At 41.4% G+C, this 24,256-nt stretch overlaps 1 protein-coding gene across 1 annotated transcript in view; it reads left to right on the top strand.

Annotated features, from left to right (window-relative positions):
* VPS53 (VPS53 subunit of GARP complex) overlaps positions 1-23,927 on the top strand; it is a 197,862-nt gene extending 173,935 nt beyond the window's left edge. Inside the window, exons 21-22 of the mRNA XM_056556902.1 lie at positions 15,488-15,592; positions 20,736-23,927. Of these exons, the coding sequence (XP_056412877.1) occupies positions 15,488-15,592; positions 20,736-20,903 (273 nt within the window). The 3' untranslated portion in view covers positions 20,904-23,927. The remainder of the gene's footprint in view (positions 1-15,487; positions 15,593-20,735) is intronic.
* The last annotated feature ends 329 nt before the right edge of the window (positions 23,928-24,256 follow it).

Below are 24,256 nucleotides of genomic sequence, written 5' to 3'. Positions count from 1 at the left end.
GAGAGTGTGTCAAAGGAGCCAGAGAGCTCTGGAGGCCAATCCTACCGTCTGAGTCAAGTGGTGGTATTCTAGAGACTGATCTGGGGAGGACCTCATCTCCGATACCAGTTCCGCCCATCTCTGCAGATGTACAGCCCTATAGAGCTGAAACACATCTGGGACCCCCAGTCCCTCTGACTCCTTGCCCTAGACTAGGAGAGCATAAGGTAAGCGTGGTTTCTTGCCTGACCACAGGAATGTGGGGAACAAGCGTTTCCATTGTTGAAGATAATGGACCGGCAAAACTATAGGAACCATCCTCAGGGTATACAGCACAGATGGGATAATATAGGTCTGAAGGAGATTTCTACGCCCATCCAAGAGAGGTAGGGTAACTTTTATATTGTTCAATTTGTGTTTTCATTTTATTGAATAAGGGTAGATAATTAATGGTAAAAAGGCTATCTAGTGAACTGGGTAAGATGACACCCAGGTATTTAATGCCCTTCGTTGTCCAGCAGTATGGAGATGAGGATTTTAAGGATGCAGCCAGATTTGGGGGAAGTTCGACATTTAAGATTTCAGATTTGGTGTAATTTACTTTAAAATTAGACAGGGTGCCATATTGCTCTAGGAGGGGATGAATTTTAGGGAGAGTTTGAGGGTTAGTGGTAATGATCAGTAGGTCATCTGCAAATGCTGACATTAAATGTGTACCCCCCCCCCCCCCCCCCCACTGTAAGCCCCCGTATACCTTCATCCTGGCGTAAGGCTTGTAAAAGTGTTTCCATAACTAAGATATACAGAGTCTGAGATAGGGGGCAACCCTGTCTCATCCCGTTCTGAATTAAGAAGGGAGGAGACAGGGTGCCATTGATCCTGATTCGGGCCCTCGGGTCTGAGTAGAATGACATTATGGCCTGTACAAAGGGGGGTGGGAAATTAAATGGAAGCATGGTGTAATGAAGGTAATCCCAGGCAACCCTATCAAACGCCTTCTCGGCGTCCGTTCCCAAAAGAAGAAAAGGTGTGTTAGTGTGCCTGGCGTGATGAATTAGATGTAGTACTCTGTGAGCATTGTCCCAACTCTCCCTACACTTTACAAACCCCGTCTGATCTATGTGGATAAGTCCCCGTAGGAGCTGCCTAATATGGAGTGAGAGGAGCTTGGCCAGATCTTTACATCCAAATTGAGCAAAGAAATTGGCCTGTAGTTAGAATAAAGCGCACTATCCTTGCCCTCTTTGGGGAGGATGGTGATGTTTGCTTCGAGCGCCTGTGGTGGCTAGGGTATACCAGAGAGGAGTGCATTGCACCACAGTGGCAAACGTGGGAGTAGAATATGTTTAAATGTTTTAAAATATGGAAGACCAAGGCCATCTGGCCCTGTGCTCTTCCCCGCCGGGAAAGAGGAAAGGACCTTTCCAATCTCCTCTTCAGTGCAAGGACAAGTCTAGGGAGATCCAACGTGTCCAGAAAGAACTGGGTAGCTTGTGTCCTATCCAGGGGTACAGTATCAGCAAGTGATAGGTTGTACAGGGAGGTGCAATAAGCAGAGAAGTCTGAAGCAATAGAGGCTGTGTCTAAACACTGGCGACCATCCCCAGTCTTTATTTCATGTATGAACGTTTGGGCTCTCCTCTTCTTAATCATCGCCGACATGAGCCTTCCCCCCTTGTCCCCATGAATGAAAAGTCACTGTTTAAAATGGGTGACATTCGCAGCATATTTGCTATGGAGTAGGTTCTCACATCCTCCCTCAGCTTGGCCAGTTCCTTGCAATCTCAGACTCATTTGAGGAGTGATCCCCATTTTCCAAGTATGATATCCTAGTCAAATTGTATTAATGGCCTTAGATCTGTCCTTCTTGAGTTTAGTACCTAACGCAATCAGTAGACCCCTCATATAACATTTATGGGTCTCCCATACAGTAGTAAAGGAGACATCTGGCATAGTGTTAATGTCAAAGAACATAGCTGGTCAACTAGGTTAGTGACATCACTCGTGCAATATAAGAGCGAATCATTCAGTCTCCAAGTCCAGTCCTTTAGAGGTAGGTGTGAGAAGGAGAGAGTTGCCTGGACAGGTGAGAGATCAGATAATGTGCGAGGGCCTATATCTGTTGTGATAACTGATTGGAGTAAGCTGTTATGACTGAGGAGATAATCCAGGCACTGCGCTGAATGGTGCGGAGAAAAATGTGTACGTGCGGTCGCCCGGATGCATGCTACGCCAAATGTCCACTAGGCCTAGGGAATGGAGCTTATTTCTCAGGGTGCGCAGGGCCACCGAGGAGATTGCGGGGCGTCCCAAGGACATGTCCCACTTGGGGTCAAGTGCTACATTGAGGGTCAAGTGCTACATTGAGGGTCCCTCGGCAAAAGCCCTCAGCTCCTCGATGGTCCGCAGCATTCGTATATTCGGATAATCCGCAGCGGTAGACGACAATGTCCAGCAGTGTCCATCTATTAGCCACAGGAATCTAGGCCGAACAGAATCTCTGCGAGGGTCCACCAGCAACACCAGAATACAGCTTCCGCTACACTAAATGTTCAGAGTTGCAAATATCGGTACCTTGAGAACAGGGGGGGGGGGAGGGAGACGGTCATGGGAATGATCAGGCAACCCGGCACTAGGGCTAGGCAAAGCACGTATTTTGGCATGAAAAAAGGGGGGGGTATGTGGTGAGGGCTAAATACAGAAAGGACAGTCCATACGAGTGAGAGTGATGGGCAAAAAACAAAGGTGAATAAAGGTAGCAAAAAGGGTCCTTCACAGGAACATCCCCTGCTAGAGGATCATGGCGAGCTTGATAGCTCAAAGACAAGATTGCACCTCAGGTCTTCTCCTTTGCCTGCAAGCCTTGGTTCTTCTGCTCTGCTTTGCGGGCTTTATGTGACTTCTGCTTCTCTGTCGTAGACCAAGCTACCAGTTTAGGTAGCATCTGGAAGCAATGACTCATATGTACAGGTAGCCATGATGGAATGTCCATCGGTGGCATTGCAAGGAAATCCCAAAGTTTCTTGAGATCATCTGCAGAGCGTACAGCCAGCCATTTTCCAGCTTTCACTATGGAGAGGCCAAAAGGGTAGAGCCAGGTGTAAGGTACCCACATGTCTTGCAGCTTTTGTAGAAGCGGGTTCAGGATCCTGCGCTTAGCCAAAGTTGCAGGTGAGATATCTTGAAATAGTTGCAGTGGATGGCCTTCGAAGTGTACCGCCTCGGCCTCTCTATTAGCGGACATCACCGCCGCAGTGTCCACATAGCTGAGAAGCCCGCATATCACATCGCGGGGTGGATCCTTGGGAAAAGGCTTCGGGCGCAGCGCCCTTTGGACTCTCTCTACAGCTATGGTCGTCGCCCGTTTCTCACCTAGGAGTGAGGCGAAGATCTGGTGAGACACCAAGAGCAGCGCTTCGGCAGCGTATGATTCAGGTAAGCCTTTTATTCTCATGGTTTTCTTGGTCCTCCAGAAGTAGGAAGGCTCTATTAAATTGTTCTTAATTCTGGCAGCTCTTGAAGCACCAGGGTCAGCGCACCTTGCAGCGCCTTCACCACCGCACAGTCTTCTTTATCACCGAGCAGTAGGGGAGGCTGCAAGTCTCCTCACCTCCTGAGTCCACACGATTGCCAGGAATGCTGTCCACATCAGATTCGTTTTCACGCTCAGCTTCGCTCACAGGCGCCGACGCCATCTTGGGAGTGCGCGCCGGGCTCTGAGTACGCTTTTTACCAAAGTATTTTGCCATGTCGGATTGGTTTTTATGCGATTTCACAAAGCCAGGGGTTTCCCCTGTCCGAGTATTGTCCTTATTGCCCATGGAAGCGGGGTGAAAAGGGCTCTTTCATGCAGGTTTAGGTCTCGGCTGGGGAGAGCTCCTTTCTCAAGCGGCCATCCAGCTCTGCGGTCAGGCTCCGCCCCCCAGGTGAGCTTTTTTCTAAGCTTTATGCCCATGTTATTTTGATGAGGCCTTTTAGATGAACAGTGGAACATTCCACGCCAAGTTAGCTGGAGAACCTTGTCACCTTTGGAACTGTGGATGTGGCAAAGCATCACAAGTCTATACCACATCTTTCAATTTATACTCCATATGATCAACCTGAGGTATTAGTTGATATTTTGGCCAAAACATGCAAGCTCGCAACCCACGTCAAGGGTCCTCAGTCTCTTGCGAGTCCCTACATTAGCATTACATTTTATTTTCTGTAATGCAAGTGTACGGTGTAAGAAACTGAGGACTTTTGACATGGCTTGTAAGCTTGCGTATTTTGCCCAAAATATCAACTTATACCTCCATGTTTATTATATAGAGTATATATTTTTTATGATGTAGTCTGGCCTTGTGATGCTGGAGAAGACCACAACGCTTTGTGGGACGCACATATAAGATGCTGGACAGCCCACCTAATCGATTAGTATGGGCGTCACTAATAGTTTGTAAGCCAGCATAGTGCACTACACGCCATAATGTAACTGGCACCCTTGTACAGTATATGCCTTATCTGTGTACAACTATAACATTAAGCAGCTACCCCGTAAGGAATATAAGTGTGCGCAATGTGGCTGATCTACTTCATAATGTGAATAGGTGTCTAAGTTGCCCTTGTTCCAGTAACCAGTAGGTTTGGCCTCTTTTCTGTGATTTTTTTGATTATTTACCTTAAAGGGGTTCTCCATTGCCCTGCCTTCCGGAGCTCCGCTCGCAGCGTCCGGAAGTTTATTACTCCGAACGCTGTGTGCGGGCTTCCGTGTTCGAGGCCGCCCTCTCGTGACGTCACGCCCGCCCCCTCGTGACGTCACGCCCTCCCCTCAACGAAAGTCTATGGGAAGGGGGCGTGACAGCGGTAGTATTTGTTCAGAATGGGGAGGCGGGAGAAAGACACTGCCAGACACTAATCTGCCGGAGAACAAAAGGATCAGGCAGTTGAAATCAACAATACCTTTATCATCTTGCCCCCAATAGCTACCACCATACACATTACACCTTGGCACATAGTACAGAGGGGATTACATAAGTCATCTAAAGAAGACCATATTTCATTGTACTGATGCTAGAAATTGACAATACTATTTCCAAGTAGGCTGTTAGGGAGAATTGAATTATTTTCTGACTTAAGGTTGAATTTCTTAAGATGATTTAAAATGATTCTGTTCTATAAATCATATGTTTCAAACAATTCATCTCCTTAACGTATGTATGCAAGCAGTTGTAAAAAATGTATCTGCTAAAGAACTCATAAATCAAAGCTTTGAGATAGATGATATAGCAGAAGTAAGGACATTGTTATACAGAGAAGTAGGATATATAGCGTGAAGAACTTTTTTTGGATCTTGAACAAATATTGTGAACATTTTTGAGCTTTTTCCCTTTACCGGTATTACCCTTGAACATTACACATCTTATCCAGTAATTGCTAAGTTTAGAAAAATAAATACACACTGGGACAGTTTTATGACTGTCTGAAACTGATGGCGCAGACCAGTTTAAATAAACTGTCCGCAGGAGGACACCACTTTGACAACTATATTGCAGTGGAAGCAGTTTTTGTATAGAGAGCTTTAGTTGCAATTAAGAACATAAGGACATATGGAAGTGATTTAGCAAATAATTTTTTTTCCATGTTAACCAGAACAAGTGTTGGATGTTTATAGAAAGAACTATCCATTTTCAAAGGACATTTTGTACTGCTTAACAAACAATTCTATAGCATTGTTAACTGTTGGGGAATTTTTCAGATTCCGGCTTTATTCACTTTACTTACTCACCGCAAATGCTCATTACGGAAATAATATCTGTTGCTTAAGGGTTTTGTTTGATTTCGCCAGCAAATATAGAGCAAAATGTAACTCTTTAGGTTGTGAAATGAAAGCTCACCTAGAGTAATAGGAGACAAGCATGAATAAAAAAAAGGGGTATTTAGTTACCCTAAAAGGCCATGTTTACATGTGACTGGTTTGCAGTCAAGATTCCTCACAAAAAATCCACAACAGAGTGCAGTGTAATGTATGCAAATTGTATTTACTTTTATATAGTTTTCCATATACACAGTATGACATATGTATTGTATTTTACTCATTTAAGTTAAAATGAGGATATCTGAGGTGCAAATATCTATGTAACACAAGCAATTTGCATTGGATTCAACATGACGTTTCCCCTACATTAACTGTTTAAGAAAACAATTGCACTTTTTTTAACAGCAACCGCAGGTCACGTGACCACAATAGCTCTATGCACAGCATGACCCATATCACTGTAGTGCGAAATATCACTTTTAACAGCCATTATAGTTTTTACCAGGCACTCCTGACTATTTACCTAATAGGGCTAAACTGCAGTTTCTCGAACAGTTGGGTTCTGGTGCCTGCGGTGAAGAGAAAAACAAAACACGAGAATGCACCGCTCATCCTCTTCATTCTCATGATGGATTGGGGTCCCAAAAATCAGACCACCCCCATTCCTCACATTATGACATATCCTATCCTATATCACTTTATGAGATTAGAAAACCCCTTTAAGGTTTTCAGACAACCCATCTTACAGAGATGGAGTTTTGGAAATAAAAATATTTTAACTATACTTAGTTTTTAAAATGAATGATTCTACTCCTGCTGGTCTTTTCTTATGAACACAGTTGGAAATCATAGCATGGATCTGTGGCGTTTGTCCACAGGGTAGTGCTATAGTTAAAGGGGTTTTCTGGGGTAAAATTATTGAGGGACTGTCCACAGCCCAAACAGCTGATCAGCGGGGTGTCAGGTGTCAGCTATTGATGACCTATCCTATTATGGCAAATTTTGCCAGAATTCTGATGCATTGTAATGGGAATCTGTGAACTTTGCAATAGACATGCTTTTTTGAGCAGTCTGCTGCTTATTCCAGCATGTCTAGTAGTTTATCAGCACTTATATCCTGAAGTACGCAGCATGTACCTAAAGCGACCAATATTCACTATGGGCCACTGCCCCCGCCCGTCTGCTGATGATTAACAGGTTTCACCAATGCATAGTAAGAGAGAGAAACCTATCAAACATCAGGGGCTGGGGCAGGAGCAACAGTTCCTAATAAATATTAAGGATTCTTCTCTAACAGCATTTGGCACATGCTGCATGCTTTAGTATGGGTCTACTGTGGTCACTGTGGGTCAGAGGAGCTATGTCCTGAGGTGCAGTGAAAACATGATGAATCATAACTGATTCATTATTTAGGACCTCAAAACAGCATATATCCAAGGGTATGTCTCCTGCTGTGACAACCCTCAATACTATAAAGTGTCATTTTGTCTGATGAGATGGACTCAAAGGAATTTCTATGTAAGTTTGTCTCTACTTATATCGTGCAACTTTTTCTTCACATGTCCTACTTCATATGGGATTAAAGGGATTAGCCATCTTTTAGATTTATTTTTTATTTTTTTAAAAGCCACCCCAAGTCCTTTAAAATTATTAACTAGCAGTTACTCACCTTCCAATCCCACAATGATCCCCCATTCAAGCTCCCGTTGGCACCCCAGTCTTCCTTTTAGAGGGGTTGCCAGTCTGAGAACTCGGCTGTCACACTGAGTGGTGTTGCCCAGAGTGTACGCCACATGACCATAAAAGCTGTTAATTGGCTACAGCAGTCAAATGATGTCTGCTCCGAAAGGAAGACCGGGGTGCTGATGGGAGCCTAAACAAGCATGTGATATGTTTCTATCCATTGAGCCATGTTAGGACCTATTTTTTGTGGGGCCAATTGTACTTTTGCAGTGACACCTTTAATTTTACCATTAAATGTACGATGAAGCGAAGAAACAAAACATTTTTTCCTGGGGCGGATAGCTGGGTGACAGTCGTGTCGTAAAAAGGGCGGTTCATTAAGGGCACATGTGCTTAATGCATTGAAGCTATTAAGTCTGTAAAGAAAAAATAAATCAGAAATACTAAAACACTCTGTAAATACAGTAAGCTGCAGGTTTTCTGCTGTGTTAATCAGTGTACACTACACTAGGTGAGCGAGTGCGGCAGTAAATCTGCAGCTAATATGGTACATGTGAAATAGAAATGGTCATGAATCAAGTATTTAGTGTATGCAGGTATGTGTCCTTTGCATAAGAGAATTTGGAATGTATAAGTTTTGGACTACAATAATTCGAGGGGCCATATTATCTAATAATTATGTTAAAGGAGTACTCTGATGGTAACCTATTAGGGGGGGAAATGAAGCATAAATCAAAGTTATATAACATTGTAATGTACTCACGTTGTCCATGTCGGCTTTTTCCCGGACTTCTCCTCACTTTTCCATCTGGCCGGAAGCTGGGTCCTCTGATGACGCTTGACCGCGTCTTCCTCACGATCCGGCGCCATCTTCGCCTGGTGACTCATCGCTCCTATGAGTCACTGCGGGTTGTGCAAGCATGCTGGGAGTTGTAGTTTTGCAACAGCTGGAGGCACCTTGGTTGGGAAACACTGCGCTAGTGGGCACATGGAAGGAGGAGGAAGGAGCTGTGGGCGACATTTTATTATAATTTATTATAATTTCTTGGGGGGGGGGGAGAGGAGGGGGAGAGAGCAGCAGCTAACAGGAAGCTGGCGCAGGGAGTCATGGGAAATGTAGTCTTTATGACATGGCTGCTTACTGCTACAGGTGGCAATTACAAGAGAATGGCTGGGCCAAATTTGACAAATGAGGTATCGTTGGAAAGGTCTTTGATGAGGTAACTTTTTTTAAGTACCAGCGCTCCGGAGTACTCCTTTAAAGGAAAACTGTCACATGTTTGCTCCCGCACTAACCACCGGTATTGATGGATAGTGCAGGAGACGCTGATTCCTATGATCCCTACCTTGGCCGGATCCGTCCGGCCGTTCGTCCACAATCTTAGTTTTATTATATCTGGAAATGTGGCTGTAACTGGCACGGGCGGGGCTTCTGTAGCTTAACTGGCACTGACGTCAGCGCTGCCCGTCCGCAGCGCCGCCCGCTTATGAATATTCATCCCCCCTCCATCCAGCTTTCTCTCTCTTCTCCACTCCTAACTCTTCTTCACTGCGCATGTCAGGAAGCGGCGCATGCGCAGTGAAGACCAGTTAGGAGCGGCGAAGAGAGAGAGAGCTGGAGTGAGGGGGGATGAATATTCATAAGCGGGCGGTGCTGACGTCAATGCCAGTTAAGCTACAGAAACCCCGCCCATCCCAGTTACAGCCACATTTCCAGATATAATAAAACTAAGATTGCGGGGGAACGGCCGGACGATTCGGCCAAGGTAGGGATCATAGGAATCAGCGTCTCCCGCACTATCCATCAGTACCTGTGGTTAGTACGGAGCAAACATGTGACTGTTTTCATTTAATAAAGTGAAATACTGTTCATCATTCATGTGCAGATTGTTCCTATGTGTGTTGAATTGTTCACTTGTAATGTGTGAGTGGTTGTCTTCTAAATCAGGGTTTCTCAACCATTGGTACGCGTACCCCAGGGGTACGTCAAGGGTTATGCGGCGGTACGACAATTCGCTGACAAATACCGGCCATGCATTGGTCAGTATTTGTCAACGCAGAGTGGGGATTGAACGCCACAGTCACCACGGCAGCTCACTATCTTGTACCGTGGCCACCTTACGTGAGCTGCAGTAGCTGCAGGGCCTGACGTTTGACCTCCCTGACATTGCGCAGAGGTGCCGGCACGGTGAAAAGGACATCAGTGTGGCCCTCCAACTTCCGCCGAATGGGATAGGCACGGGCCTGGTAAGCCTCTGCCTAGCCTATAAATTAAGTCTAACAAGGGAGTATGGGAGGGTGTTATTGTATGTATCTCATATACTAGCCCAGGGGGATCGAAGGGGGGAATAATGGCACAAGGGGATTAAGATGGAGGGGGATAATGTCAAAAAGGGATTAAGATGGAGGGGGGAATAATGGCACAAGGGGATTAAGTATCGCATTAGAAAGGTAAGCACACGCCATTATGAAATTAAGTACTTTTATTACTTATTTTGTCCGCGAGTACCCCTCGAACATAAGTTCCGCGCAAGGGGTATCTACCAACATACTTTCACCCTTAGGGGGTACAGTCGCGAAAAAGGTTGGGAACCACTGCTCTAAATGCTTGCTACTACTGTTAGGCTAATAAAGTTTTTAGTAGTGTGTACAATAATAGTAAAGATGTAAGTATCCATATTGACTGTTTATTGCACATGTAAATGTTTGTTTGTTTTTTTAAACACACAGCTGGGTATCTTTATTGTATTATATATCTTAACTTAAAGTGTGGCAGAAAAAAATCTGTGTATAGTTTCCGTGTCCTTTCATAAACCACAAAATATCCCTGGGGAGCTGGAATGCGCTTTGGGGTTTTCTGGAAGCTGTGCAGTCGGCTGGCAGATCCTCTATTGCACATTCCACGTTTAGGATGGGCCTTAAGCCCAGAAGTTTAGTTGGTCATAAGCATTTTGATTATCCAGTCTGCTAGACTTTTAAATACCCTTTGGAAAATTCTGTCACATCCCCCACCTAATCTGTTAAAATCGTGTACACTGTGTAACTGTATATATATAGATAACAGAAATACTATCAAGCTCACAAGCCTTGTTACGAAAGTCCTGTGTTGGGTGCAGACAAACTTTTTGAATATTATGCCGGTGCCTTGAGGATAATTTGTTGAATAGATAAGGTTAAATGTTCCCTTCCAATCTAGCCAGATACATAAAAAATAATATGCAACATGTAGAAATATTAACACTTTATCTCCTTAGAGGAGTATTCCGGTGGAAGACTTTTTTTTTTTTTTAAATCAACTGGTGCCAGAAAGTTAAACAGATTTGTAAATTACTTCTATTAAAAAATCTTTACCCTTCCAGTACTTTTTAGCAGCTGTATGCTACAGAGAAAATTCTTTTCTTTTTGAATTTCTTTTTTGTCTTGTCCACAGTGCTCTCTGCTGCTATGCTGCAGTCTATCCTGCTCTGGACAGTTCCTGACATAGACAAAGGTGACAGCAGAGAGTACTGTGGTCAAGACAAAGAAGAAATTCAGAAAGAAAAGAATTTCCTCTGTAGCATACAGCTGCTAAAAAGCACTGGAAGGGTAAAGATTTTTAATAGACATAATTTACAAATCTGTTTAACTTTCTGGCATCAGTTTATTTAAGAAAAAAAAAAAAGTTTTCCACAGGAGTACCCCTTTAACTGCACACTGTCTTTTGATATACGGTAGGTCTTCAGTCTACAGCAACATCTTTTTGAGGGGAGTTTGAGGCTCTTTGCCCACTCCTCCAGTAACAACCAGGGCTATCATTTACAGCTCTAGTTCTTAGGCATCCTCTAAAGCACAGGCAAGATCGCAAGAACCTTTAATTCGGTCTGTTCAACAGAACAGATTGCTGTTGTCTAATAACATGGCATGGTCAACAGATTAGTTTAGAAAACAAAAACAGGTTATTTCCTGTCAAATGTAGCAATAAACAAAAAAGCAGAAAAGTGCTTTTTTTTTTTTTTTTTCTTTTTAAATATTCAAGCTGCAGAAATAAAAAATATACTAATCTATATGTATCCTCAAACTGCACCAAAAGACTTTTTAAACAAACTCTTTTAACAAAACAAGTACAATTAAATTGCTGTATTCTGACCCTTATAACTTTTACTTTACCTTGTTCAGGGTTGTATAAGGGTCATTTTTTTGCACCATGATGTGTCATTTTCATCTGTACCACTTTTGCACATATGACTTTTTCATCACTACTTTTTATTTCAAATTTGACCAAAAATCAGCAATTTTGGACTTTTATTTAATAATTGTTTTATATATATTTATATATATATAAAGTTCCCGCTATGGCATTAGAAACCTTGTTTTAATTTGTGTACATGGAGATACCAATTTTTTTTTGTAATAAAAAAAGAGAAAAATTGGTGATTTTTATTTAGGGGAGAGGCTTATTATTATTATAATTATTATTATTATATATATTTTTTTTATATTTACACTTTTTATGCTCCCCATGGGGGACTTTTACATACAATACGTAGATTAGTAACATTGATAGTGTTATCGGCGATCTGCTGATTGAGCCTGGCTCAGAAGACTCTATCAGCAGATCAGAGCCGGGACCTATACGGAGCAGGTGAGGGCATCTCCATTGGACAAACAATCTAATTGGACCCCTGCATACATGTTATGGGGATCCTGGCAGTAGGTTCGGGGGGATGTCATTGCGATGCTTAAGTTCTGTGATCACTATTTATCAGGGCACTTAAAGGGTTAATGACAGAGAACGGTGAGATTGCATGTACAGTCTATAAAGCAGCTCAGCTCCTGCACTCGCTTCATAGTCAGACCACTGCTCAGAACGTAAATGTACATCCTGGGGCGTTAAGTACCAGGGCACCAGGATGTACATTTATGTCCAATGACCTCTAAGGGTTAAATAGTTATATATCTTGGAAAGAGTCTTATTTAAATACAATTTCACGTGTACATAATCTGCTCTAACCACTACAGCCTACATAATCATCTCCCTATCATATACACATATATATTGCTGTAGAAAGGGAGAAGCCAGGGTGGGAGGACTGTTATGAAGAGGAAAAGCAATGCATTCTGGTAATTGTAATGCTGAGCAACTGCTGTCCCAGGTAGTATGGGACTAAGACCCCCAAAGCAAATGGCTTTTTTGAGGTTTCAGAACTGGGGCAGACAGGTAAGCAATGCTATATGTTTTTGCAGTATACCCCTTTGAGGTCTTCTCCAACCTGGTTATTATGGAGATTTTATATGGGAATTCTAATTTGTATGAATTTAATCTAATTTGTATGTATTATTCTTGTTTAGCGTTTAAAATATATTAATGTCTGTTTATCTATGTAAGGCTGCATTCCCACCACGATTTGGCTTCTGATTAACAGATACGATTTCGGAAGCTCAAATCACCTGAAATCGTATCTGTGCACGGACAGGTACTGACGGATACGGAGCCATTAACTAATATTGGGCTGCGGACCCGATCGTAGTCAGCTAGTGACTACGATCTGGTCATTTTGGCAGACCACGATTTTCAGTCAGTGTCAAAAATCTGACATGCTGAGAAAATGACCAGATAGTAGTCACTAGCAGACTACGATCGGGTCCACAGCTCCATAATAGTTAATGGGCTCGTACATGTCTGTGCAGATCCGATTTCAGACAATTTGAGCTTCTGAAATCGTATCTGTTCAGTAGACACTCAAATCATGGTGTGAAGCAGCCTTACAAAACAAACGCATCTCAGTAGGTTGGAAAGGAAAGCACTTCACTAAATTTCAGGTGTTTGTTTTCTAGAAGTTAGATTCATCACGAACTATATATATATACATGAAATTAAAGCGTACTTAGACATTTAGGTAAAATGTTAGGATAAGCTTTTGTGTGTACATGAGTAGCTCTGAATCAAGCACTGGAGTAAAATATAACTCTTCCTAGATTGTCTCGGTCTGCGTTTGTATTTCTCCAGACACTCCACCCTCTCCCCTCCATAGACTGCTATGGGCAGCTGTAATATGTAGTGTGGACAGGGAGCAGGAAAGTAGCCACAGGAGTTAAGAATTAACCTTTTTTCTCTTATAATATATACAGTGAGATGTCATCTGTAGGAGTGGTGTTCTTAAAGAAAACTACTAGAGATGAGCGAACTTACAGTAAATTTGATTCATCACAAACTTCTTGGCTCGGCAGTTGATGACTTATCCTGCATAAATTAGTTCAGCTTTCAGGTGCTCCGGTGGGCTGGAAAAAGTGGATACATTCCTAGGAAAGAGTCTCCTAGGACTGTATCGACCTTTTCCAGCCCACCGGAGCACCTGAAAGCTGAACTAATTTATGCAGGAAAAGTCATCAACTGCCGAGCCGAGAAGTTCGTGACAAATCGAATTTACTGTAAGTTCGCTCATCTCTAAAAACAACCATTATGCATAATGTTTGGAGGGCTAAAAATCGAAAGCACAAAATCTAGTCTGTAGAAGGGGATAGTGGTCTTAAAGAGGTTTAACTGTTTTACAGAGTTTCTTACATTCACTTTTACTGTGGATTTATGGAAAGTTTATTAAAACTTTACTGCCTATTTGTATGCATGCATGTATGTATGTAACATAATCTATTTTCTAGATCGAAAACTTCCGCTCTAAATTTTTTTAATACATTATTTTAATTTGATAATAAGAAATAAATAGTGTAAAACATGGCAGTAACAGACCACACGTTGTATATCTTTGAATACACTGCGAGTACTTTGTGAAAAGAGAGGGATACATACCAAAGACAGAATACTGGGTGACATTTATCAATGTTGGTATGAGGTAGTAGAGATTTTACCCATTTGCTTGGTGTATTTTTACACAGTTTCTCCAAATTTTAAGCTTTGTGCTCTGGCATCTGACACATTTGTACATGTCCTGTTAGCTGTCGTACACATGCGCAAAAAAAACCTTCAAGATTTATTTTGCACAAATAATAAATACAGCTCCACTTCAAATAGTGGTGTAATGTGCATCAAACAGTAGACAACTTTGAAAGATGTTCTACCAAAACTTGTGCAAAAAAAATTTAATTGCGCAAAATTTGCAGGGACATTTAGAACAGTAAAGTGGTGTAAAGCTAATGATAAATGTCCCCCAGTGTCCCTAAATTAGAACTTTCTCTGTACTTAAAGGGGTACTCCGCCCCTAGACATCTTATCCCCTATTCAAAGGATAGGGGATAAGATGTCAGATCGCCACGGTCCCGTTGCTGGGGACCGCCGGGAGCGCCGCTGCGGCACTGCGCTATCATTGCTGCACAGAGCGAGTTTGCTCTGTGCATAATGACGGGCGATACAGGGGACGGAGCAGCGTGACATCATGGCTCCGCCCCTCGTGACATCACGGCCCGTCCCCTTAATGAAAGTCTATGGCAGGGGGCGTGACGACCGCCACGCCCCCTCCCATAGACTTGTATTGAGGGTGGCGGGCCGTGACGTCAAGAGGGGCGGAGCCGTGACGTAACTATGCTCCGGCCCCTGTATTGCCCATCATTACGTGCAGAGCGAACTCGCTCTGTGCAGTAATGATAGCGCAGTGCCGCAGCAGCGCTCCCGGGGCTCCCCAGCAGCGGGACCGCGGTGATCTGACATCTTATCCCCTATCCTTTGGATAGGGGATAAGATGTCTAGGGGCGGAGTACCCCTTTAAGCAGGAGCAGTGTTGAGCCAAGAGAGCTAACTTAGTATGGTTCTTCTGCCTTATAGTAAATCGTCTATGATCAAACACATTTCGGTTACCAATTCTGAAGAGTGGTCAGTATGGCATGTGCGGTCTTGAAATGTCATTCTAATAATTATATAACTATAAATAATTTCTGAAACACTTGCTTTATACTGGGTTCCTAAAATATTCTAACAGTGTGAAAATTGCTTATAGATATTCTTGCAGTGTCTTTGTTGATAAGAAAAGAAAATCTGACTATAATGTTTGGAATGCCTATGTGTGTAATGATATTTGTGTCTGTCTCCTGGCTCTTCAGGTGGTGATGGCTCCTCATGAGAACTCTGTTGTTTTTGTGGATAACTACATTAAACTACTTGCTGACTGCAACACTGAGACTTTTCAGAAGATATTGGAGATGAAGGTAAGAACACAGGAAGTGGGTAGAAGTATTGTGTTAGCACAGCTTTGTCTTGTCATGTATAAGAATAGCATGACATTTTAAGAGAGATTATTCCTTCCATCTGAGTGAGCCTTGGCCACATTTTAATGGCTTGTATTTGTTACTCAGGATGCAGATCTGTTTCTTATGCATTAGAAGCAATTCTAATATTTTGACTATGCTGTAAACATACAGTACACTGTCTGGGAATGTGCCTCCAAGGATAATAACTTGTTTCCTTTTTTTTGGAATAGAATTGTTTTTTCAGGTTATAGTGAAACAAAGGTTTATTGAACTATTTGTCCTAATTTTTCAATCACTTTTTAAACATAGGAGTTGTCCAGAAACAACCTGTGTATGATGTCAAGAAAATATAATAAAGCAACTTACTAATAAAATGTTATTTGCCATACTGCACAAATCTTCCATTAACGGCTTGCCCTGCCTGGCTTTAGCTGTGAGGTAGCGTCACAGTCTCTGAAAGCAAGGGTCCCATGCCTCATCGTCCCCTCTCCTGTCTGCTAGGAAGAGACCATTGATGTAAAAGGGGGGGGGGGGCTTATATTACTGCTCATTAGATTTTAAGGCAACAGACAGTGAGCCTTTTCTGACTGAAACTACCGTGACTGAGAAAGTTTTCTGTCTGCCTTAAAATGTAATGAACAGTAATATGAGCTACCCCTCTGCACTTCAATGGCCCTATTCTGAGCAGACAGGAGGGAAGGGGGGGAGCAGGGATAGGAAAAGAGCTGAGCTGATATGGAGATATCTGTGCATTATGGCTAATAACATTATATCATTTAGTTGCCGTATTATATTTTATTATTTGTTTGGACATCCCCTTTAAAAGCAAAGCAATACTCAATAGAATTGGTTAATGAAATAAAATGATATGAAGGTTTTATTGTTCATACGTTTTCCCTAAAAAAAATTTTGTTTTTCTGTAGCACTTGTATCAAGTACTGAGTCAGATGCTTTAATAAAGTTTATTTATTGTTTTCATAAAATCATAAAATGAAGTAGCCATAGTTAGGGGTTTCATATATACTGCATACAGATGTATACAGCCTCTTTCATTTAATATAATAAATTGGTCAAAAGGAAGCCCCTAAGATCTCCCCAGAGGGAGCCGCAGTCATTCAAATATGTATTATTTAACTTATTTAAATTATTACTTAAATATAGGCAGACAATCTGGAGCCCTGCATAAAAAGAGAAATTACTCAACTGTTACTAAAATTCATATTATCAAATAAGACTCACAGAATTTTGAACAAATATACAGTATTTCATAAGTTAGTCCACCCCTTACATTTATGGAAATATTTTATTATATCTTTTCATGTGACAACACTGAAGAAATGACACCCTGCTACAATGTAAAGTAGTTAGTGCACAGTCTGTATAACAGTGTTTAATGTTGTGCCCCCTCAAAATAACTCAGCACAGCCAGTAATGTCTAAACCTTGGCAACAAAAGGGAGTACACCCCTAAGTGGAATGTCCAAATTGGTCCCAATTAGCCATTTTCCTTTCCTAGTGTCACCTGACTTGTTCTTGTTACAAGGTCTCAGGTGTGAATGGAGCAGGTAATGGCACCTAATGGCATAGAACTCTCTTAGAAAAAAGAATTGTTGTACATTAACATGGCCTAGGCTATAAGACGAAATCCAAGACCCACCCTAAAACTGCGCTTCAGCACGGTGGGCAAGACCATACAGCAATTTCAAAGGGCAGATTTTACCCTAGACAGGCCTTGCCATGGTCGACCAAAAAATTTTAGTGCACATGCTCAGTGTCATATCCAGAGGTTGTCTTTGGGGAAATAGAGGTATGAGTGCTGCCAACATTGATGCAGAGGTTGTGGGGGAGGTCAGCCTGTCAGTGCTTAGACCATACGCTGCACATTGCATCGAATTGGTCTGCATGGCTGTCATCCCAGAAGGAAGCCTCTTCTAAAAATGAGACATAAGAAAGCCTGCAAACTGTTTGCTGAAGACAAGCAGACTACGGACATAGATTACTGGAACCATGTCCTGTAGTCCGATGAGACCAAGATAAAAACTTTATTTGATTCAGATGGTGTCAAGTGTGTATGGCAGTAACCAGATGAGGAGTACAAAGACAAGTGTGTCTTGTCTACAGCCAAGTATGGTGGTGGTAGTGTCATAGTTTAGGGCTGCATAATTGCTGCTGGCCCTGGGGAGCTACAGCTCTTCAAGGGAACCATGAATGCCAACATGTACTGTTACTGAAGCAAAGCATGATTTTCTCTCTTTTGGAGAATGGGCCATAGAGCAGTATTTCAACATAAAAATGACCCCAATCGCTTCCAAGACAACTGCTGCCTTGCTAAATACGATGAAGGTAAAGGTGATGGACTGGCCAAGCATGTATCCAGACCTAAACCCTATTGTGCATCTGTGGGGCATCCTCAAACTGAAGGTATAGGAGCACAAGGTCTCTAACATCCACCAGATCTGTGATGTCATCAAGGTGGAGTTGAAGAGGACTCTAGTGGCAGCCTGTAAACCTCTGGTGAACTATGTGCCCAGTAGGCTAAAAGGGGTACTCCCGTGGAAAACCTTTTTTTTTTTTTTTTTTTAAATCAACTGGTGCCAGACAGTTAAACAGATTTGTAAATTACTTTTATTAAAAACATCTTAATCCTTCCAGTACTTTTCAGGGGCTGTATACTACAGAGTAAATGCTTTTCTTTTTGGATTTCTCTTCTGTCACAACCACAGTGCTCTCTGCTGACCGCTACTGTTCATTTTAGGAACTGTCCAGAGCAGGAGAAAATCCCCAGAGCAAACATATTCTGCTCTGGACAGTTCCTAAAATGGACAGCAGAGGTCAGCAGAGAGCACTGTGGTTGTGACAGAAGATAAATCCAAAAAGAAAAGCATTTCCTCTGTAGTATACCTCCCCTAAAAAGTAGTGGAAGAACTTTCTGGCACCAGTTGATTTAAAAAAAAAATGCAGCTGGGACCTGCAGTGTATGACGTGAACAGCGCTCCGATGCTCGCGGTCATACACAGGACATAAATGTATGTCCTGGTGCGCTAAGGAGCGCCGCACCAGGACGTACATTTATGTCCATGGTCGTTAAGGAGTTAAACACTGTTATATAGACAGACTGTGCACTCACTACAGATTTTCCACAAAAGTTCATGAGTACAACCCCGGACCAACTTTGGGTCACCCCAAGAGACAATTTATTTTTAAAGAAGACACTTAATCCTTCATTGATCGACGGAAAGTGGATTTACATACATCACCCATTGAGATCTAACATGCTTCTTGGGATACTCCAAGACTACAGATAGGAACTTGGCAGTCCAAGAAGTCAGACCCCTGGAGTTATTAGACTGCAGCATGGCATCCATTACTTCCAAAACCAATTTATCTAAATCCAGCTCCGTAGCTTTCATCTGGAGGGCATGTTACTTAAAGTGCTGGTAGAAACAGCATTAAGAAAGCATAATTCTGCCCTAGGTTGCTGAAACAATTTTAGAGAACCCTCAGAATACAGCTAGCTTGCGTAGATGATACCTCTCTGTTCAATAATCTATGTCCTTGTTGACTAATCTGTTTTTTTGTCTGAGGAATTTGATATCCAGATAGAATCCTCTATGAAAATTGCACATTTTCCAAACTAAAATTGCACAATATCTGTGGAAACACACTTTTAGATTTCCTGCTGCAGAAAATCCTCTGCATTTCCACCAACGCACAGAGGCTGCATGTGATTACTAAAATCTCTACTGCTTTCAGATGGATCTGATGGGTGTTCAGTTCGGGTTGAAGAACCTTGCGTTTTGAGAACATCTGCTTCCTGATGAATCTTTTTTTTTTTTTTAAGCCATTGTTAGATTAACTTTGTAGAAAGTGCTGACCAGCAGAAGAAAGTAAATTAAGCCCACAGAGGCCAGCCAAGGTACAGACATATAGTTTTCTATACAGTTAAATGGATTACAGTCTGGCTTAATAAAGATCTATTTTGCTATACAAAGGCTTTACTTCTACATATAAATGGCATATAGCATGCCTTTGCTTTTTACTGCTCTTTGCTAGGGAACGTACAAAGTGTAATTACAAAAATATGTCAAACCTTCTAAGGATTTCATAAATGAGAAACTGGTTGGGTTTAGTTTCAGTAGTGCAAAATCCAGGCAAAAGCTTTGGTTTAAATGAACATTCTGTCTTGTGTGTCAGTAACACGATTTCCATGTTTGTCAGCAGCTAGTACAGTCAGCTTTGTTATATGGACTATCTATGTAGTGGATAATGAGTACTGACAAACTCTCATTTGCCAAACAAATTTCCCAATACCTGCTATGGCGGATATTTACCTATGTTCTCATTTGCTGTATAATTTGTTATGAAGGGTTTTTTAGGCCCAAGAGGCAGCTGCACCGCGTTCCCCCCACACTCCTTTCATTTTTCCTTTTATGTAAATAGAGTAAGCTTCTCTCAAATAATTTCTTCAGGATATGAAATGAATATATATCTGTGGGAATTACAAATGGCGGTTCATCTTCTTTTGGTTAATCTTTGGTTAATCTTTTAATCTAAAAATGCCGTGTGACTTGCTGAATTGTGATCCTAATTCTGTGAGCTTTAGTAGCAGAAGTATAGATAAGTTTACTTTGCTACATTTTAACACATTCCTAGTTCATGTTCTTGCTTTGAGTTATGCATACACATTTGCCAATCCAAAGCTGTTTAAAGGAGTAGTGTAGTGAAAGATAACTTATCCCCTATCCAAAGGATAGGGGATAAGTTATAGATTGCGGGGAGTCCCAGCGGTCCCCTGAATGGGCCCCGGCAGTCTGCTGACCCCGCAGCTCTTCATTATATTGTTCTCTACAGTGACATCACTGTTTATCAGTGAATTTTTGTCTCCAGGTGAATTGGTCACATATTCAGACTAAGATATCACTAAAACTCTGTGGATTGCTCATAAGGAGAAGTATTTGTATTATAAGGCAGTGGGATTCTTCTAGTGAACCACGGTAAAAGGAGTGCCATGTCTCCTTCAACTCACTGAATTATGACAAGTGATATATGTGCTACTGTTCTGCTTTCTGCTTCTATTTCATGTTCTCGATTTTTTTCTTCAGGGACTGAAGAGAAGTGAACAGAGCAGCATGCTTGACCTGTTTAGACAAAGGCTTCCAAATCCTCCTTCGGGTGCTGAAAACAACTCTGGAACTCTGCAAACTCCGACCCCTGAGCAGGAGTCCTCACGGATAAGAAAATTGGAAAAACTCATCAAGAAACGACTGTAAAGCTGCAGAAGAGACCTGTGACTTATCAGTGGCATGCAAGCAGTGTTAACAAGCATCTCCAGTCTAGAACTTTTACAGCCACCCTATTATACTGTCACATCCCCTTTAATAATAGTGCTAAGTGTCAGCTGCACAGGGTGTAAGCCAGCGAGTACACATTGGTGCTGACTGAATGCTAGGAGTTTTTCTGTCTAGACAGAACACATCTAGATGAGCCAGTCCTTCAAGCATGTTAAAACGCTGTTAGGGAGTATGTGGTCAGGCAGAGTTATTCCCCTTGATTTTTCTGTTTGGTTTTGCCTGAAGCTTGTATGCTGGAGCATAGCTTTGAGTTCAGTCTATTTAAGGAGACACTTATGTTCCTGCTGTGTAAACCACCAAAACACATAACAGACATAACAGGCACTTATAAAGAGTGTAAGAGTGACTGTCGAAGTGATACTGCTCAATTTCCTAAACTCAGATATTACTAAATAGGTTTCCACAAACACCAATAATTCCATCCAATAAATATAACATACAGTGTAACATTATAAAGATTCAAATTAAGATGGATTTCTTTGGGAGAAGTTTAGTTTTCCTTTTCCAAGTATCAATAAAATACCTCTGGGCTTACTGAGGAGCAGACTCCAAACAAATGGTAGATATGTTATTCAGATAAGTGTGTTATGTCTCCCATTCATAACTCTAAACCATGGCAGGATCAGATAAAATATGTTGTTTTTTCTTTACAGTATACTTTGTAGACTGGTCTACTAAAAAACAAAAAACCTTAAATGTATAGCAGTGCGCTTAGCCTTGTCCTAGAAGAAACCTTATTCGGCCATTTGACTGCAAAGGCAACAACCTCAGAAGCTACAATCATAATATTTGGTTAACATTCCCTTTTTTCCTATTTTTACTGAGAATTACTATTATACTGTATATTTTGTGCTGCTAAACAGCTAAGTATTCTGTCCATTACAACTTTCAAGAAGACAGTTTAAAGAATCAGACCTCGTTAGGGCAAAGTAGGTGAATAAGTTATTGGGAAAAACGCTACAAATCTGTGACATCGTGTGGGTACAGCAACTGATTTTGCAGACCTAATGTAAATGTGTTTTATAAAACTTACTATAATGGCATTTTTGTGTGGTCCATGGTGAAAGAACTGTGGTTGATGGTATCCTTAAAGCTTCACAAACCAGACCCCTGTTTTTCCTTTCCAAGTTCCCCCACTCTGGCAACTAGTCTGTTATTCATTCTACCAACGTCAGACTATTCTAAATGCATTTGGTCTGTTGTCCGAGTTAGAGATGAAACCACAATAAGTTTCCATTTGATAACCTGATATACAAGTCCATTTAGAATGTCCGTAAATGTAGCAGTTTGTGTTGCACTTCTGTGAAATACACAGTAAAATTGTAAGCGGCTTTACAGCAAATTCCACACTTCTGCCGTTTTGGGTTTGCAGTTTATTTAGTTGAAGGACATTGATACTACAGTATATGCATCGCTTATATACAGCTGAAACATCATTGTAAAACTGCACTTGTCTTTGCCCTGGGATGGGTAGCACAAAATACTGTGTACGGACACCCTAAAGTTTATTTAAATATTACTGTTTATCCAATCTTCTATTTATTTAGCAAAAGGAGCTCAAAAAGTAGAGCGAGACTGAAAAGCTTTTTCTCCTCCTTTCTCATAAGCACGGCATCAGAAAATAATAAAGAAAAAATGAAAACACCATTTGGACATAACATTACCTATACAATCTCCTATATAGTATATTTGACTTAGGTTGTACAATACACAGTATCTCAGTATAGGGTTTTGTTACTACATGGCCTGTTTTCGGCATACTTTTTAAATGTAATTATATTAACATAGAAACTATTGACTAATCCTGGGCATGTAAGAATATAATGTCAAATAATATATTTAAAGGAATGGTTACATAGAAGAAGGGGGTACAATATTTTGCTTGGTTTCACATTTGTAAGACTGTTAAGAAAAAATTCACTGACCTCTCCTTAAGTTAACCGTTATTAATAATAATAATAATAATAGCTTGATTATGGACAGGCCATGTCCATCTGCTGTTGACTTACTGAAAATACATTACATTACTTATTTTAAGTCTCTATATAAGAGCTGTATTTATACTTCTGGATGTCAATGGGAAAAAAAATGACCTGTTTGATGTCAAATACCTTCTATAATGCAGTGGGAAATATGTTTTTCTACATAAATACCTATATAGTGTCTGGTGTAAGACGGATTAACGTAGTAAGCCAACAAAGAAATTTAGCTCTGCAGTACGCATGATTGTGAATGCAGCTCTGCAGTAAACAGGCTGTAACTCAGGATCACAAAAGAAAAGCTGTGTGTCAAAGGGGTTTTCTGGTTTATAAAAACATATTCCCTATCCATGTGATAGGGGATAGGTGTCTGATCACGGTAGGTCCGAATGCTGGGACACCATGTCTCTTACCACTGATCGCTTCAGCACCCACATTCCAAGACAGATTGTTCTCTGCAGAGTCTTCCAGCTCAACCAAACACCCACTGAGGCAAGACCTCACTGCAGCCGGTGATTGGTTGAGCAGGTAGTTACTACCAAGACTAGTATATTTTGGAAAGTAGCGGCTGAAGCTCTCGGTGAGGTTAGTCTGGTTTAGTTCTGGAGATTGCGGGGGGTCCAGAGGGCTGACACCCCGCTATCAGACACTTATTCCACATCCTGTGTATAGGGGATACGTTTTATTTAGCAGATAACCCCTTTGAGTTACTCAGTGTTTTATGTAGATTGTAAATTGGCTGGGAAAGGTAGGCAAACTCTTTAAACTTATTTCATTTTAAGAGTGCATAAAGTAATTTCCACAGTTTGCTGTAATCTATGGTTTAAGGGTTTTCGTGTGGCAAATATGTAAATTTGTGCCTTTGGTGTATATTTCATTCTGATGGGAGCTGACATTGTTAAAATTAGATTCAAATTTTAGGTGTTTGAAAATGAATAAAACAATTCTGCATTTGAGATATGGAGCACTTGGTTCTGTAATGTTTTTGCTCTTCCAGACTGACCAGTTTGGGAACTGAGATGCCCTTTTATTAGGATGTTTTCAACCTAAAATTCTGCTTAGATGGGTTCTGGGGAATGATTTATTGACTTACATCACCTGCACTTCCGGATACAATACTAAAAACCAGAAAAGTTGAACACATGCTATGTTAGTTTGGACTGTTAAGAAACCATTTCTGAGCATTTGATGTTTACATTGTTGGCCGATTTTTCCTTCACATAATTTAGTTGCTATGTCCTTCAATATAAACGCAGACTAAACCTACCTGTACAAACCTCTATACTAGTATTT

This window comes from Hyla sarda, chromosome 2 (assembly GCF_029499605.1).
Source record: "Hyla sarda isolate aHylSar1 chromosome 2, aHylSar1.hap1, whole genome shotgun sequence".
Classification (NCBI taxonomy): domain Eukaryota; kingdom Metazoa; phylum Chordata; class Amphibia; order Anura; family Hylidae; genus Hyla; species Hyla sarda.
This window is presented reverse-complemented; position numbering and strand designations above follow the sequence as displayed.